The sequence below is a fragment of the Notamacropus eugenii genome, chromosome 1, assembly GCF_028372415.1.
Source record: "Notamacropus eugenii isolate mMacEug1 chromosome 1, mMacEug1.pri_v2, whole genome shotgun sequence".
Taxonomy (NCBI): Eukaryota; Metazoa; Chordata; class Mammalia; order Diprotodontia; family Macropodidae; genus Notamacropus; species Notamacropus eugenii.
Genome location: NC_092872.1, coordinates 522,106,907 through 522,126,192, shown reverse-complemented (window position 1 = coordinate 522,126,192; position 19,286 = coordinate 522,106,907). Strand labels below are relative to the sequence as shown.

Here is a 19,286-nt window from a genome sequence, read left to right as displayed (position 1 = left end):
GAATCATTTGCTCTTCTCCAGTCTTATGGTAGCTCTCCCATTTTCCATGATCACTGAACTATTACTGACAGTGGCTCAAATACCACAAGTCAAGTCAACAAGCATTTATTAAATGCCTACTATGTTCAGTCATTTTCAGTCATGTTTGACTCTTGGTGACCCCATTTGGGGTTTTCTTGGCAATGGTCCTAGAGTGGTTTGCCATTTCTTCTCAAGCTCCTTCTACAGATGAGGAAACTGAGGCAAACAGGGTTAAGTGACTTGCCCAAGATCACACAACTAGTGTCTGAAGTCAAATTTGAGCTCAGGAATATGACTCTAGGAATGGCACTCTGGCACACTGCACCACCTAGCTGTTCAGGGATACAAAAAAGGTGAAAACAGTCCCTGTCCCCAAGGAACTGACAATAGACAATACTTTCAGTACCAAAGGATGTGTAGCTCATCTGGGCCAGGTGACTTGAATTCATCAAGGGCAGTTAGATGCTGTCTTAATCTCCCTTTCCTTATCTTGGGCATCAACTCCCTGTTATTCTTCTTTGAAGAGAAAATAGAAATAAATAAAGCTTGAAAGCTCTGCCTTCTTCCTATTCAGTTATTATCATCCTATCAACCACTAACAATGGTCCCAGTCTCTTTTCTTTCAATATGGATTTAAAAAAAAACCTCTACAACAACAAACCCTTTTTGGCATCCTGAGCCTCCCTCCACAGTTCCCTTAGTCCTTTTTTGAGCTCTAACATTCCTTTTTTTAGCATTTCTATTATGAATTGAATTAGGTGGTGGTGGAGGTGCTTTCCAATTCTGAAAATCTGTGATTCTAATTCCTGTGTCCTCAAGAAGGGAAGGGAAATAAAGGACATAATGCACCCAGGATACCACAGAGTACTCCTCGGCTATAGATGGGAAGGGACTTGAATGATCTTGATCAGTAAGTCAAAGTCATTCATTGAATGTCCACCCTGCGGGTAAAACCCCAAACTAAGATGTTAGGGAAAAAGGGTATCTAAGTGCCTAGCGACTTTCCACTCTAGGTTAGCAATTGGTCCAAGAACTAAAAGCAGGAGTTCAGATGTAGTGACTCATTTCCTAGAGTTGATTCTTCTTGAGGTAGAACACTCAACAGGACAACAGCAATAACCACACCAGACTTCATCATTCTGGCCATATGCAAAGTCAGGGACCATCTAGCACATCCAGAAACACCAAAAAGTCTCCTTCCCCCTTTCCCAGCCCTGGAGAAGGCCTGAAAACCACATGAAGTCTTTCAGGAGCTCTGGAGCTGCTAATGCCCCACCTCCTACAAATTTACTCTGCATATATTTTGTATTGGCTTATACAGATAACAACCAATCAATCAGCAGGTATGTATTAAACATTTGCTATGTAGTATATAGCTAGGTGGTATAATAGATAGAGCACTGAGCCTGTAATCAGGAAGATCTGAGTTCAAACCCAGCCTCAAATACTTCCTAGCTTTGTGATTCTGGGCAAGTCACTTAACCCTACTTACCTCAGTTTCCTCATCTGTAAAATGGGAACACACTGGAGAAGGAAAGGGCCAATCAATCACTCCAGTATCTTTGCCAAGGAAACTCCATGGATAAAGTCCACAGGGACATGTAAAGTCAGATATGACCGAATGACTGAACAACACCATGGCAGACACTGTGCAAAGAGCTAGGAATACAAAGAAAAGTAAAAATAGACCTTGCCCTTGAAGAGCTTACATCCTAATGATATATGTTGTTCCTCCTCTCTGTCCCTCCTAGAAGGGAGGGACTATTTTATTTTTCACTCTGTGTAGTCTGTCACATAGTAGAATTAAACAAAGGCTTATTGATTGATTGGTTAAAAGGCCAAATGCCAAAACCACATAGAAATTGTTTTTGCTCAATCCCATCTCCTTGTGCCACTTGGTCCCATGTAAAGGAGACAGGGACCCTTGATTTTTCCTCTGTCCTGACTTCCCTTTCTTTCCATTCCCCTCCATCACCATTGCACAGGACCCTACCAGGCTGCGGGACCTGTCCTCCAGGACTTCCCCAACATTCTGAGTCCTCCACGCCAGGGAGAGCCAGTGGAGCTCTGTGACTTCCAGGGACCAGGGATGCTGGTCATTATGAGGGAATGATGGTCCAGAACTGCCCTGTGAGATCCAGGAGTCCCTCTCATCCTGGGCTGCTTGGTCCCAGAGTCCCTGTTTCCAATGGACCAGAGGGCATGGTCTAGGGTATCCAGACCAAGACTGAAATGGAACCCAAATCACCCTGGACAACTAAGGGATTCCCTGGGTGAATAATCATGTCCAGATCCAGTTTCGACTAAATCTTTGAGCTCCTCTGATCTCTCTCTGGCATTTGCACTGGAGGGGGGAGGCAGCTAGATGGTGCAATGGATAGAGTGTCAGACATGGAGTCATATTCCGGAACTCAAATCTGGCCTCAGATACTTACTAGCTATATGACCCTGCACAAATCATTTGACCCTGTTTACCTGAGTTTCCTCATCTGTAAAATGAGCTGGAGAAGAAAATGACAAACCACTCCAGTATCTTTGCCAAGAAAACCCCAAATGAGATCACAAAGAGTCAGACAGGACTGAAAAATAACTGAACAATGAGTCTAATGGAGGGATAGTCCCAGCCCAACTGTGTAAGACCCAGAAACTAAAGGTAAGTTAATGGGTCAGGTGAGGATGAGGAAGAGAAAGAAGGGGGTGGGAGAAGCAAGAAGAAAAATATCTTTATTCAGCATCTACTGCAGTGCTATATGCCATGAGATTTTTTAATTAATCACTACTTGCCAGTGATGATGAAGCCCTAAACCTGGTGCCACCTGGGCTGTCTGAATGAAGAGAATGACTGGCTGAATGAATGCATCCCCTTGGGAAGCCCAGAGAAAAAGCAGGAAGGAATGTGTCTGGAATCTGTCAGGGTCCTTATCTTGCTCTCTGGGTTCGTCAGGGACTTCCAAGTTTGGGACTGTCCTTTGTTTCTTCCCTTATTTGGCCTTCCAGGTGATAAGATGAATACATAAGTGAGGGATTGCAGGACAGGCAGCAGCAGCGGGGACATCCAAGCAGCCGGGAGATGGTGAGTGTGAGCAATGGTTGGGGGGAGGAGAGGAGGATGCAGGATGGAGAGGAGAGTGAAAGAGTAGCCTTCCCTTGGGGAGAAATTTGGGGTCTCCAGCTTCAAACTGCAAGCAAAGGCCTTTCAAGAAGGTTAAGGGACAAAGTTGCCTCCCAAAGGTTGAGACATTCAAACCTCATTCCCTCTTGCTGTCTAGCAAGCAGGGGAGATGAAATGGCCTGCAGACAAAGATCATGGAAGAGACTGCTCAAATGGAAAGGACCTTAGAGAGTATCTAACTAAATCCCTTTGTTTTACATATAAAGAATCTGAGACTCAGAGAGATTGTGATCATAATTGGAGATATTCCCAGCAGCCATCTGGGCCTAAACCCAAGAAAAATGATTTCCAGGGATGAGGAGGGAAAAATGAAACTGCCTGGTCTTGGCAATTTCCCTTAAAACTGTGAAGGGCTGAGAAGGGAGAAAGGGGATCTAGGGAACTGAGATTTCAAAACCCTATTGATGGGATTGGTATCAGTGGGATCCTGACTACAGAATTACCTCCACCCCCAATTCCCTGTGGGATGTGGGACAAAGGGCATGACAGTTTGGACTATGGGCTTCCCTGTTCTAAGATCTGGGGCAGCAGATTTCTCTGAGACAGATATTTCACAGGCCAGCCGGAAGGCAGGGACTCGGGGGAAGGTGGCAGCTGCTAAGCAAGCCCATCGAGGATCTTCAAATGTCTTCTCCATGTTTGAACAAGCACAGATCCAGGAGTTTAAGGAGGTGAGTGCGTCACCCACTCAGTGGGTATCCCTACTTGTCCTTTTTCCTCCTGTTTCTCCTATATTCTCTATTTCTCACCGAGGTAGATTGGCACAGTGAAAAGTACTAACCAGAGTTATAAGACATAGCTTCAAATCTCGCCTCTGGTATTGAATGCTTGTGTGACTTTGGACAAGTCATTTCGTACCTTTCCCACCTCAGCTTCCTCAACTGCAAAGTGAGGGGGTTGGACTAGATGGTCTCTGATGTTCCTTCCAATTCTAGAGCTATGATCCTTTGAACTTTCCAAACTTTTTCCTCTCTTTTTCTTCCTTATACTGACCCTGAAGTTTGAATCAGTTGAACCAAGAGTTCCTGGACTTCCTCTCAAACCACTCTATCCCTTCCTTTGCTCCTGCTTGTCCTCCTCAATCTGTGACCTGCCCATCCCCTCACCCAGCCATCCTCTCTTGGGCCCTTAGGGGAGGGAGCGCCTGCCCTCATCCTTCCTGACCCACGAAACTGGGACCTCTCTGTCTCACAGGCATTCAGTTGCATTGATCAAAACCGAGATGGCATCATCAGCAAATCGGACTTGAAGGAGACCTACTCCCAACTAGGTGAGTTAGCAGACTTGCACACTCCAGCTCAATTCTTGCTCACTGAGGCAGAACCCACAGACCAGTTCTTCACTCCAAATCCATAGCTCCTTTTACCATACCAAGCCTGCCTTAGCCTGGACCTGAATTTAATCATCTGTCATAGAACCGGCTCTTCTTTCTCTTTCCTATTCTCCCTGCTATCCCTCCTGACTCTCAGCTCATATCTCCTACCCTCTTCTCACACCTTTCCCCAAGCTCACACCTCCCCTCCCCTCTTTTTTCACACCTCTTCTCCCAGTACATTACCAAAGCTCACCCTTTATCACTATCTCCTCCTCCTCTTCCAGAGCTCTGCTTTCTCTCTCCTACACAATTTTACTTTTCTCTCATAGCTAACACCCTCCCTGACTTTCTCATTCTCCTCAAACCTCTCCCAAAACTCCCTTCTATTTTTTAATTTAAAATTATTTTTAATTGATGGAATAAAACAAGCATTTTCATAACATAGTACAATAAAAAAGATGACCGCACAGGAAATCACAAATTCACCATATACAACTTGCTATTTCTTTTAAATACTCAACAGTTATCATGTAAATTTCCTTTTTTTCTTTCTCCTCCTTTCTTTTCCCTTCCTCCACCTCTGCCTCAGAGATGGCTACCATAAGACACAAATAGGTATATATCTATATCTATATAGATATATATGTATAAAATTATTCTATACATACTTCTATTTATCAGTTCTTTCTCTGGATGCAGATAGTGTCTTTCTTCATACGGCCTTTATACTTAATTTGGGTATTTATAATAGTCCAAATAACTTATTCACGCGAAGTCATTCTTAAAACAATATTGCTGTTACTGTATACAGTGTTCTCCTGGTTCTACTCATTTCACTCCTCTTTATTTCATGCAAGTCTTTCCATGTTTTCCAAGATCATTGCGCTCTTCATTTCTTATACCACAATCGAATTCTATCGGGCTCCATCTCCAGTTGTCTTGCTCTGTATCTTGACACTGGACCCAGATGGCTCCTCAGAGGAGAAAGTGAGACTGATGACCTTTCTGTGCAAAGCCCTCTCTCACTTAAATCCAATTCACTTGCAAGTCATGGCATCATCTTCTTGATGCCATGGTCCTCTTCAAGAATGAAGGACAAACAGTGACAGCATCAACAAGTATTTCATCATAATCCTATACTACAACTTGTTCAGCCATTACCTAATTGATGGGCATCCCTTCAATGTCCAGTACTTTGTCACCACAGAGAGAGCTGCTATAAACATTTTAAAACATATAGGTTCTTTTCCTTTTTCCCTAATCATCTTTGAAAATAGACTTAGTAGTGGCATTGCTGGGTCAAAGGGTATAGGCAATCTGATAACTCATTTTTTTTTTGTTCCCTTTTATTCTTTCCCATTTCCCCCACCCTCCCACCTCCAAAGTTTTTCCTTTCTGTAATCACCATGGGCAATGCTAGGTATGCCTGTAGGTTTGAGGTTTGGGGGGGTGGTGGTGGTGGTACTATCAGTCCCCCTCTCATCCTCTGTCTACCCTCTCCTCCAGGAAGAGCGAATGTGCCTGAGGAAGAGTTGGATGAGATGCTACAGGAAGGCAAGGGCCCAATCAACTTCACCGTCTTTCTCACACTCTTTGGGGAGAAACTCAATGGTAAGGATTGGGGGAATGGAGGAGGGATCATTCAATCTTTCCTCTATACACTCTCCCAATATTGCATAACCTATTATTATACCTTGCATATCCAGTTTCTAAATCCCAGGGTCCTAAATCATGAGAAGTTAGAGGCTATGTGCCAACTAACCCAAGATACCTCCTCTCACCCTTCGGTTGGGTCATAAGATCACAGGTTTAGATAGCAAGGGTCTGTAGAGATTATTTAGTTCAGTCTTAACCTGGGATCCTTGGATAGATTTTAGGGGGACCATGAACTTGGATTGGAAAAAAATTATGCCTTTGTTTTTAATAACCTCTAACTGAAATTTAGCATTTTGTTCAATTATGGATATAGACAACAAACAGATAGCCTGAGAAAGAGTTCATAGATTTCACTAGATTATTAAAGAGGTCCATAGAACAAAGCCTTTTCATTTTATAAAGGAGGAAACCAAGGCATAGATAAGTAAAGTGACCCTCCCAGGACAGTAAAGCTAGCATTTGAGATAGGATTTGAACCTAGGTCTTCTTGATTCCAAATTTCAGTATCCTATCTACTCTACCATGACAGCTTTAACTTGGCCGAACTATGGATCATCCTTCCATAGCCAAGTATATTCTGGAGCCATGGGCAGGCCCTAGGAATTTGGAACCTCACTGGAATCCTTAGTCCATCCTGGAACTACCTTTGGTCTGTGTTGGGTCTGCCTCAGAAACCACTACTTCTAGCAGATAGCATTGAACTGGGAGTCAGGAGGCCAGAGTTCTACTCTCAACTAGACTACTGACTAGCTGTGTGACCTTGGTCATCATGTAACTTCTTTGGTCTTCCCATCAGTCAAATGAGGAACTCAGACTAGATGTTCTCTAAGGCCCCTTCCAGCTCTGATACTGGATAATGGAGGTGGAATGGGATTATAGATAAAGTATAGGACTGGAGTCAGAAAGATCCGGGCTTAAATTCTGCCTCATTTACAAGCTGAGTGATCCTGGACCAGTCCCTTGCCTCTCTGGGCCTCAGTTTCCTCATCAAACTAGGGGGTTAGGCTAAGTGACCCTGGAAATCCCTTCCTATGATTCTGTGAGGAGAGAGCAGGGGAATGATAAAGAATTTTTAGATAAATGATCCCAAATCTCTTAGTAAATGTCCCTTCTGGGGACAAAATCTCAGATCACGATCTCTTTCAGAATGGGGGAGGGAGTTTGGGAGCCAGAATTTATACTGTCTGATACTCCTTAGGAACTGACCCTGAAGAATCCATCCTCAGTGCCTTCCGCATGTTCGATCCCAGTGGTAGTGGGGTTGTCAACAAAGAAGAGTGAGTATGAGCAGGAAAAAGCAGGGACTAAGTGGGACAGGGATGCTGAAGCCCATGGAGAAAGCGCTGTTGACTCCAGGAACACTTCTGCCCTTGGCAAGAAAACAGGGTGAATGCTTGTCTACAGCAACTTTCACTCCCCACTGCCCTCACTGGATCTCCCAGGTGTTTGGTAAAATTTGAATTTAGTCAAAAGGCTGCACTTAAGGATCTAGAAAGTCATATGTAGCCTCAAGGCTACAGGTTCCCCACCCCTGTCCCAGGGCTATAAGTTCTCGATGCCCAGAACCCAACTCCACCCAGCTCCCAGGTCTGCCCTCCCCACCAATGAGCCACACCCATGTTCTGGACAGAACCTTTCCTTTTAGGATTAGAGAATCACAGAATTCAAAAGTTGGAACAGATATCAATAACCATCTGATCTAACTTCCCCACAAAATGAATTCCCACTACAGTATACCGACAAAGTGGTTGGCCATGCAGCCTCTGAGGAAAGGAACTCTATCACTTCCTAAGGCGCTTCTGGACAGTTCTAACTGGTAGGAAGTTTGCTCAGACCTGCAGTCTAAATTTGCCTCTTTGCAAATTCCACCCATTACTGCTGATTCTGTCCCTTTGGAAGGACAAATGGAACAAGTCTCCTATCCATCCAAATTTACCTGCACCTCATGACAAATTCCCTAAGGCTCTACCTTAAGATTTGTTAGTCATTTGTTTCAGTTGTGTCCAACTCTTTGTAACCCCATTTAGGTTTTTTTTTTAGCAAAGATACTGCAGTGGCCTGCCATTTCCTTTTCCAGCTCATTTTACAGATGAGGAAACTGAGGCAAACTGGGATAAGTGATTTGCCCAGGATCACACAGCTAGTATCTGAGGCTAGATTTGAACTCAGGAAAATGTCTTCCTGACTCCAATACTCTATCCACTGCAACACCAAGCTGCCCCTCCCACCCTTGGATAGCTTCTGATAAATGCCACTTTAGCTCATCATGGGTTTGTGTAGCCACCTGCATATTTTCATTTTATTATCATTAAATTACGTATCTCAAAGAAGTGCTTTGGCATTGAAATGATAGAATTTCAGGCATCTTAAGCAGGCCTAGCACAGAATATGGGGTAGGGTCTTTTGAGCACCCTTCAAATCACACTCTACCCCACCTACTTACATAACTCAGAGGCAGTGTGATACAATCAAAAGAGCATTGTATCTGGAGTCAGAGGCCCTGGGTTCAAACCTCACATTGATTACTGCATGTGTGACCTTGGGCAAGTCATAATCCCTCTGAGATTTGTTTTCCTCATCTTACAGATGAGAAGGTTGGACTCAATGACTTGATGACTTTTGAGGTTGCTTCTACTCACCCCTACGATGCTAGCGTCCAATGATTGACCCCTTGGGCAGACTTCTCTCATCAGAGTCCCTCAATCAATTCTGCTACTTCCTAGCAAGGAGGCCTCAGACTAGTCTGTCATGTGGCCTCTCTGGGCCTCAGATTCTTCATGTGCAAAATGGGGGAACTGGACTAGATGACCTGTCAGGTCCCTTCTGGTTTTGTGATTCTGTGAACCTTTCTTCCTGATTTAATTCCTTTTTAATGGGGCTATCATAGCTTACCATTGTCAGCTGTCATGTGTTTCTAACCCCCTCCCCTCTTTCCAGATTTAAGCAGCTCCTTCTGACCCAGGCAGACAAGTTCTCTCCAGCTGAGGTAAGCAAGGAGCCATCTCTATATTCCACCTGGGGCTCATGCATCCCTAACTTTAGATCCCCCATTTGGGACCCTAGGGACCTGCCAACAGTGTCATGTTGGAAAACAGAAAATAGACCAAATTGTTCTGGGTTCAGGGGACTGGCAACCAAAAGCATGCATCATCCCAAATCCTATAGCAGCAGCAGACATTCTTGTCTCTTTTCTGTACCTGATAGGAGATAGGAAAAGGGGAAATTGAGTCACAAGTCCCAGAGAAATACATGAATTGGATCCAGTCCCTTTCAGGCACTAAATGTCCCCCAGGTTGGGAAGTATGAATGTCATAACTGTGCACCAGACTCTGTAGCAGAGAATGGGCTGGACTTTGTAGCATGCCCCTCCTTTCATGCACCCCAGTAGCCAATGTCTGCTCACCAGCATCTTCTCTGTCACAGGTGGAGCAAATGTTTTCACTGACGCCTATGGACCTGTCGGGAAACATCGACTATAAGTCTCTGTGCTACATCATCACCCATGGGGATGAGAAGGAGGAGTGAAAGGATGCGGGGAGAGGGTGGGCAGCAAAGGGCCAAGCTCAATAAAACACAGATGCTAAGATCCAGTGCAAAGTCTTTTCTTGTGTTTGGGAGAAATGTAGTGGGAGACTGCTAGAGGGACAGATGGAGACAATGCAGAATAATGGAAAAAGCAATGTGGATGGAGAGGTGGAAGAATGGATGCAGATCATTGCCCCATCATTCTCTGAGCCTCAGTTTTCTCATCTGTAAAATGGGGATAACATAACAACAATATTGTTGATACCTATTAATACTGTTAATTTTAAATACTGCTTATCCCACCAGATACCTATGAGATGAATGAAAGTGATTTGAAAAATGCAAAGCACCATCTATAGTTATATGAAAATATGCTCTAAATCACTATAAATTAGAGAAATGGAAATTAAAACAACTGAGATATCACCATATGCCTCTCAGTTTGGCTAATATGACAGAAAAGGAAAATGATAAATGTTGGAGAGGATGTGGAAAAATTGGGACAATAATTCACTCTTGATGGAGCTGTGAGCTAAACCTGGAGAGCAATTTGGAACTATGCCCAAAGGACTATAAAGCTATACATACCCTTTGATCAAGCAATATACCACTACTAGGTCTGTATCCCAAAGAGATCATAAAAAAGGGAAAAGGACCTATATGTACAAAAACATAGCAGCTCTTTCTGTGGTGGCAGAGAATTGGAAATTTAGAGGATGTCTATCGTTTGGGGAGGGGCTGAATAGGCTTTGGTATATGATTGTGATGGAATACTGTAAGAAATGATGAGTAGGCAGATTTCAGAAAAACCTGGAAAGACTTACACGAACTGATACTGACTGAAGAGAGCAGAACTAGGAAAACATCGTACACAATAACAGCAACATTGTGTGATGACCAACTATGACTGACTTAGCTTTTCTCAGCAATACAATGATCTAAGACAATTCTAAAAGACTCATGATGGAATACGGTATCCACATCCAGAGAAGAAACTGATGGAGTATGAATGCAGACTGAAGCATACTATTTTCACTTTATTTTTTTTGTATTTTTTTCTCTTTTGCAAACTATTGTTTTTGCCAACTGTTTCTCCTTTCACAAAATTACTAATATGGAAATGTTTTACATGATTGCACATATATAACTTATATCAAATTGCTTACAGTCTTAGAGAGATTGGAGGGGAGGGAAGGAAAGATCAAATTTGAAACAAATTTTTAAAATGAAACTTAAAAATTATCTTTACATGTAACTGGAAAAAATTAAATACTATTTTTAAAAAGAAAAATGTAAAGCATCAAAGAAATGTAAAGCTTTATCGTTATTATTTTCTCTAAGGGCTAAGTGCCCCTTTTGGGTTAGTATACTCAGGAAATGGTTACTTGGTTAGAAGCAATGCTCAGTTTCTCAAGGCTGCCCCAGAGAACTGGATGAAAGATATAATCTGTGGGCCTATAGCTCCCCAGGTCTTGGGTTCGCATAAACCAGATCCCAAAGGTCAAATTCTCTTAGCTTGTATATCCTCTCCCCCTTCCCCCAAGTTTATTCAGATCAGAATACACTACTACAAGAATACACCTGTTTCTGTGGGGATGGGTCTGGGGGTCATGGCTGGGTAGAGGTAGCAACTGGGTTCCCATGGCTGCTGTTTCTGTGAGAACTATGAGTTTCAGAGACACACTTGTTGTTCTAGTGAGTAGTGTGGCATATATGAGGAAGTTAGGGCATTGGTGAGGGGGCTAGGTAGGTAGAGTGGGCCTGTAATGAAGATAGACTACTGGGGCTGAGGGCAGTTCTATTAGGACTCGTCAGGGTGATGTCATGAGTCCTGCATAAATTGTATTTAAGTGAGAGAGAGCTGCACAAAGTCATCAAACCTCACTTTCTCTTCCAGAATCATCCAAGTCCAGTAGTAAGGCAAAAGTAGACCCTGTATAAGGGTCTTATAAGTGCTTATTCCTCTTTTCAGCTCCAGCAAGCATTTATTAAGTGTCTATTATGTACCAAGAAACAAGGTCTTCAGCTCCTTCACAAACTCATATTGTCACAAATTCATATTGGGTAGAGGACAATCTCTATTTCTTCCCACTGAAAGTGCAATCGACTCAGAGGCCATAAAAAGATGCATTTAAAATATAAAAATACATTTAAATACATAAAAAGATGTATTTTCTAATGCACACACACACACACACACACACACACACACACACACACACACTAATGCACACACATTCCCAGCAGCCTATAAGTCTCCCTCCAAAGAGAATTTACTTAGATTTGCCAGTGGAGCAACACTCTAACATTTCAGGGAATCCCTGACTGTCCCACAAGGCATTATGAATTCTTTCCTCAATTCCTGGTCATGCCTCCCTCCCTTCCTCACCCATCCCCATACTTTGGGAGCATCAAGACAGGCAAACCCCATCTTTCCACACATGAATTAATTTGATTCTCACAAGCTCGTGGTAAAATAAGTGGGATCCAAATAACTTATTGTCACAAAGGTGGGGAGCGGGTCCAAGTTTTTTACTTTTTCTTACTGTGATCCCTGATACCTTCCAGGCTCAACACAAAATGTTCTGAGTCCTTCATGGATATACAAGTTTAGGAGGAAGGGACTGAGAAACTCAAGGGAGCTACTTTGGAATTCAGTCTCTCTCTATTCCAGAGACTCTGGCTGGTCTAATAACAGCCTATTAGAAACTCTTACTTCTTCCTCAGTGAAGCCCTGACACCTGGAGCTCTCCAACTCTCCCGCTTATGTACTAAGTGTGTTTCTGAAATCGTGGGTGTGAATCAATTTTTTTTGTCAGCTCAACTATATTTGAATTCTGATCAGTTTCCAATTATGCTCATGTCTTGGTTCATTCATATCTAAGCAGGTAGGTGGCTCAGTGTATAATAGAGAGCATTGGGCCTGGAACTGAGAAGACTTGAGTCTGGAAGACCTTCCCTCTTCATCTCTGCCTGTCAGAATCTTTGTCTTCCTTCAGGCTTGGCAGCTTTCTCCAAGAAGCCATCCCTAATCTTTTCAGTTGTCTATTGTTAGAGCTTTCTCCCTCCTTACTTTTCCTATATTATACTTACCTCCCCAGGAAAGTGAAAACTCATAGAGGACAAAGACTTTTTCTTTTTTTAATCTTCATATCTCCTGTTTTCCCATCCTCTTCATTTCTCAATGTGTCCCTCTCCACACTCCTACCCAGAGAACCTCCCTATGTAATTAAAAATTGAAAAAAACAGCAATTTAACACAATTAACCAACGCATGAGTCAAATCTGACATTTGATGTAACATTCCACATTTGCTGTTCATCACCTCTGCAGAGAAGGGTGTATATTTTATCAGCGCATTGGCCATTATAATCACAGAGAGCTCAGTTAAAATGTAAACTCTTTTGAGGACTGGGGCCATTTCATTTTTGTTTTGATATCTCCAGTGACTAGTACAGTGTCTGGCACACAGTAGGTGCTTAATAAGTGCCTGTTGACTGATTATTGATTCAGTTTTGTTCTGTTCTTTTCACTTACGCCATTGTAGTCATTGTGTATCTTGTTTTCCTGGTTTGACTTACTTCGCTCTGCAACAGTTCATTCAAGTTTCCACCAGGCCCCTTCACCCAGGACCTTCTCTCTCCTCTCCCCCTTTTCAGCTTACTTTTTCAGCTTACCTTTATGAGTTATCTTCCCCATTATAGATCCTCGAGTGCAGGGATTGTCTTTCTTTCTTGCTTATATTTGTAATTTTGGTGCTTAGCACCATGCTTGGCCAGTGGTAAGAGTTAGTAAATGTTTGTTGACTTGCTTATGAAGACAAACTATGCTTCTCTTTATTCCTCATATTCATAGATCCTTAAGTTGCCATAATATTCCATTACATTCATATACAGACCATAATTTGTTTAACTATTTTCTAGATGATGGACTTCAAGAACTATTTTTCATTTTGTCTTCATATTCCCAGGGATATGAAAAAACAGACGTTTCTTAAAATTTTTTGAAATTGAATAGATTAGATTTTTAAAATTCCTATTTATATATTTTAAAAGTTATCTTCTCAGAAAATGTATGCTCAGGGAAAGAGCTTGGTCAGTTACATAGTCAGAGTAAGAGATAATCAGTGGCTAGCTTGAGCACTCACTGGAACCCACAGAATGTTACAATATGGGACAAAGGCTGTAGCTCATTGGGTAGATACTTAGTGGATGATACATGGAAGGGAATAAGAAGGTGTGGGTGAATTGCCATCTGCTAAATTGGACAGAGAATCCACATCAATGAGATCACTGATTCACTGATCCACTGAAGGATTGAAACGTATGTGAATGTTTGTTTTTGTCAGAAGTTATTAAATTCAGAACTTTTAAAAATGGCACAGTGTCTACAGAGTCTACTGTCTGGGTCTAAAAGACTTGGGTTCATATCCCACTTCTGAAATATTGATTGTGTAACCTTGAATGAGTCATTGAACCTCTCAGTACCCCACAAGCAATTCTTTGAAATAATAAATTTCAAAGCAGGCACTGGTCTGCATTGGCAAAGGGAATTTCCTCACTGGGAGTTCCCTGTACTGATAAAACCACATTTGAGGTTAAAAAAATATGAAATTTAAAAATGTGATCTAGGAAGGAATTATGCTTCTCCCCCCCACCCTCACCCTCCACAGAGTACTTCAACATTCTTCACAGTGGAATAGTTTTCTTTCTCTTCATTTGTCAAAGTCATATTCTTCCACCTAGACTTGGTAGTTCAGGGAAGGGAGGGGAATAAGATTTATATGGTGCCTACTATGTCCTATTATGTGCACTTTACAAATATTATTTCATTGATCCTAATGTCATCCCTGTGAGATAGGTGCTATTCTTATCCCCATTTTACAGTTGAGGAAACTGGGGTAAAGAGTCCAGGGTCATACAGTTAGGAAGTGTCTGAGGTTGAATTTGAATTCAGGTCTTCTTGATTCCAGAACCAGTGCTCTCTCCACTGAACCACCTAGCTGCCTGAGCTAACAAGGATGGTGCTAATTACTTGTCTAACAACTGTAGTACTTACGGGGTGTTAGAAAGGACTAGCATCTCTGATGTAAGGGCTTTCTGAGCCCTTTTCAGGGCTTTTCATCCACCTTTGGTGTCCAACTATCACCCAACTCTCACCTATGGTTCCAAGAAACTATGGCATGTATAGCACCTACACCCCAATAAACTGTCTTGACAGATGGGCTAAACCAGGTTCAAGGTAACCAACAGGCTTCAGAACCATTGGTGAGTTAGGGAGTTGTCTACCTCAAGCATGTGAAGACTTTCCCTGGTGAAATGGACAGATGAGAACAGTCTATTCTAATGGCCGTGAAGATGACTGAAGCAGGAGCACTTAGAGTTTGGTGATTCATCCAAGTTCATCCGCTGCATCCTGTGTCACTGCATCTTGACTTTTACCCTGACCTTGGACTTTGTTGACTCTGGAAAAGACGGTGAGGTTGACAACTCTGTGCGACTCTGCCTCACTTAAACCCAATCCACAAGAGTCAAAACATCACCCCGATGATGTCCTCTTCCAAAATGAAGGACAACCAACAACTGAGATGAAGGGGCAAAAAGAGGAGAACCTCCCCATCTTCCCTTTAAGGCTCTGGTGGTGAGGGGTGGAATGGTCAGTGCAAAGAAAAAAGGCCTCTTTGCAGTGTCATTCTGGCTTCCCTTCTGCATTTCACCCCCCACCCCTTTCTCTCCCTCCTCTGACTGCAGGTTCTCTTCTACCCATGCCATTCCAGGAGTCTGCAATAACCTCTCACCTTCCATCTGCCACACTAATCTCTAGCCCGATGCTCTCACCCTCTCTGCAGTCCTGAATTTCTTGCTGTCTGTGGAGATGTTCCACATACATAGGCATAAAGCTGCCACTTGAAGCTGAAGTTTGAAAATAGAAGTCTTATCTTTCTACCAGTGACAATATCACCTATCCTGTCCTGAGGCTAACCATCTTCAAAGTTGATTGTCTATTTCTGTCTGACTCTCCCTCCCTTCTCTTGTCTGTTTTTTTCCTGTGGATGTCTCTGTCTTTCTCTCCTGCCTCTCTATCTTTGTCTCTCCCTCTGTTTCTGTCCCTCCCCTGACTGTCTTTCCCTGTCTCTCTTTCTCATCTCTGTGGATGTCTTGTTTCTCTCTCTGTTTGTTTCTCTCGTTCTCCCTCCCCATCTCTCTTCTCTCTCTCTCTCTCTCTCCTTTCTCTTTCTCTCTCTCTTCTCTCTCTCTCCCCTCCCTCTCCTCTCTCTCTCCTCTCTTTTTCCTCATTTTTTCTCTCTCTTCTCTCTTTCCTTTCTCTTCATTTCTCTCTTCTCTTCCCCTTTCTCTGTCTCTCTTTCATTTTAATGTACCATCAAATTCTCTAAATTGTTTTTCTATGGTGCTTCCCAGAGGATCCATTCAATTTCACTAACATTTAGATATTTCCCATAATTTGTCCCTCACGCTTTACCCTAGACAGCTCACAACATTTCAATGACTCTCGAAATTTAGGAGACAGACATGTTTTAGTTTCCAAGACAATTAAAAGAAAGAAAGGTAGCATGTGGTTGCTCAGTATAGGTTTTCATCCTGTTCCATATTCGAATGATTGGCTAGGATCCACGCGCTACACACACAAAACACCTTGGGAGCTGAGTATACATCTGCTCAGGGTCTCTCCTGGGTCATCCACGGGGCAGGCAGAAACTCTGGTGGACAGTGACTTCTTTTCCAGCCCCATTCATCTTTTTTCTGCAAGCTCAAGCTGGAGCAGGCTGTCTAACAGCTAAGAAGCCAAAGTATCTCCTGAGATCAATCCAGTGTGTTGCTTTCATTTCAAGTTACCATAACAACAAAACAAGAATGTAGGAAGATAAAAATATGGGTACTGTTTCTGCCAGATCACTGTTAGAATATTCATTGGCACCTGGGATGGGAAGAAGACAGTACTCCTCCATTTAGTAATAATGATTACAAAACCAGGGGAAGCTAGGTGGTGAACTGGATAGAGCACCAGCCCTGAAGTCAGGAGAACTGGAGTTCAAATCCAGCCTCAGACACTTACTAACTGTGTGACCCTGGACAAATCACTTAGTGCCAATTGCCTCCAACAACAAAAAAAGACTAGCTTGCATTTAAATAGAGTTTAATGGTTTGAAAAGCACTTTATATGTTATCTTATTTGATCCTTACCTCAACTGTAGCTGTTATTATTATCCCCATTTTACAAATGAGGAAACTGAGGGTGAGAGAAGTTAAGTGCCTTACCCAGACTTACGCAACTAGAAAGTGTTTGAGGCAGAATTTGAACTTAGGGCTTCCTAACTCTAATTTTAGCACTCTAATCATCAAACCTCCTAGCTGACATCAATAACAATTTCTTTATCTCTAACGATTCTCCCCTTGGAAAGTAGAAATCTGACCCCAAGGGAACAAAACTCATGACAGGTGCATTTTAAATGAAGCAGGAATTTGGAGCCCAAATGGGAAAAGGTGGGACACTAGGTCCAGTATTAAGATGAAGTTTGGTGACAGGGCCTCAGGAGAGACAGCAATTATCTAACCAGTCAAGGACATAGACGAAGGGTCTTTCTCCACCCCACCCCTGCTGGAGACACCCCATCTCTGCCTGATCTTTCTCTTTGAGTGTCTTCTCCTACTCAAAGAGGAGGGGAAAAAAATACGAGTAAATTCACAGCATAAAGGGGACTACATCATGTGCTTCCAGTAAATTAAAACATTGAAGGCAAAATTATGCATAACATGTTTCCTAGTTGTTTAGGTTTCGTTCAGTTTTTATAAGAAATGTCATTTTAAATTCAACTGGTAGGGGAAGTAGTGCAGGCTGATGGCACAGTGGAGATAGCACTGGGTCTGGAGTCAGGAAGACCTGAGTTCAAATCTATCCTCGGACACTTACTAGCTATAAGAACCTGGGCGAGTCACTTAACCCTGTTTATTTCAGTTTCCTCATCTGTAAAATGGGCTGGAGAAGGAACCATAAACCACTCCAGTAACTTTGGCAAGAAAACCCCAGATGAGGTCAGGAAGAGTCAGATGTGACTGAACAACAACCATGGTAGGGGTTACTGTGACCAGGGCTTGGACCTCTTTGAGTTGCCAGATACTAGAGGATATGGCTATCACTAAAGCACTCCTTTCCTTACTGTTATTTCCTGTTTCTTACCCATCTTGTCTAGGAGTACCATTTATTCAATCTTATTGGCCCTTCCTCACCTACTTCCTTCTTCAGGTGCTGTGATAGCAAAGTCTTTATAGGATATAATCTTAGCATACAGTTTTCAGGCATTGCCATGGATATGAAAATGCAGGGGATGGATGCCTGTGGGAGATTTCCCATGATCCCACAATAATTTTTCCAGTTTTACCCTGATCTAAGGGACTTGTGGGAAAAAGAAGCAAAAGATAAGAGGAGCCAGGGAAACAAAAGAAGTTAAACAAGGGAGGTACTGAGGTGCCACAGATTATCAAAAGGAGTACCAAGGGGCCAGGGGAAGTCCCCAGTTGGGGGCAGTGTGGATGCTACACAAACTACTCCAAGGAAGAACCTGTCCTTAGAGAATCCATGGACTTTTAGTTTGTACTTTCGTTTCCCTCCCCCTGTTCCTCTCATCCAAGAAAGTCTGTTGTATGGTAGGTCATTTACTACTCACTGTGAGCCTTGTGCTTCCCTCTGACCTGAGAAGGATTTTCGTAGCTGTTCACTCATTTCAGTCTTGTCTGATTCTTCGAGACTCCATTTGGGGTTTTCTTGGCAAAGATACTGGAGTGGTTTTCCATTTCCTTCTCCAGCTTATTTAGAGATGAGGAAACTGAGGCAAACAGGTTTAAGTGACTTGCCCAGGGTCACCCAGCTAGTAAGTATCTGAGGCCATATTTGAACTCAGGAAGATGAGTCTTCCTAACTCCAGGCATGGCACTCTATCCATTGTGCCACCTAGCAGATTTAGCTTTGTTTTAAGTCTACTTTGTTTTGCTAAATCTAGATCAACAGATTTGCTAAACTATTTGTGCCAGTGTGTGGATGCTCTTCCTAAGTGGGGTAATGTCAGTGACTACAGGTTAAGGGCTCATATTTGACAAAGAAAAATTAATTTATTTTAACATCCAAGAGCAGAGAAAGAATAGGATTATTAGACATTCAGTAAGCACACCTAAGCTAGCTGGTTGGAAGTGAGTTAAGCAAGCATCTGCCATTAATCTTTTCTAATAGGTTTGAAGGGAAACCGAACCCTTGGAAGGGAGGGAGCTGGGGAGAAAGTCCTACCTCCAAAGAAGGAGCAAGTCTCTGGGAAGCGACACCCACACAAAGGCAGGAGGAGTAAAGTGTCACTGTAGCTTTCCTGCTTAACAAAGCATCAAGCAGTGTGGTTATATTAAGTAAAAAGGTAATAAAATGTAAGCATAAAAGTCCACTCAATCCCCATCAGTCCTTTCCCCTCTCCCCCCCAGGGTGGATCTTCAGTTTTTAGTTAGTGCCTCTGATTCAGGTTGAGAGAGTTCAGGAGCCGAACACAAACCTCTCAACTCCTGAGACCCCATTCTAGAAGGGTTTTCAGTCATGGTCC

The 19,286-nt window shown here is 42.7% G+C and overlaps 1 protein-coding gene across 1 annotated transcript; it reads left to right on the top strand.

The window, feature by feature from the left end:
• Nucleotides 1-3,017: 3,017 nt before the first annotated feature.
• Nucleotides 3,018-9,754, top strand: MYL7 (myosin light chain 7). Its single transcript, XM_072633735.1, has 7 exons — nucleotides 3,018-3,094; nucleotides 3,751-3,864; nucleotides 4,388-4,463; nucleotides 6,015-6,119; nucleotides 7,363-7,441; nucleotides 9,102-9,150; nucleotides 9,588-9,754. The coding sequence occupies exons 1-7, from the start codon at nucleotides 3,092-3,094 to the stop codon at nucleotides 9,687-9,689; spliced, it is 528 nt and encodes a 175-aa protein (XP_072489836.1). The 5' UTR covers nucleotides 3,018-3,091; the 3' UTR covers nucleotides 9,690-9,754.
• Nucleotides 9,755-19,286: the final 9,532 nt, after the last annotated feature.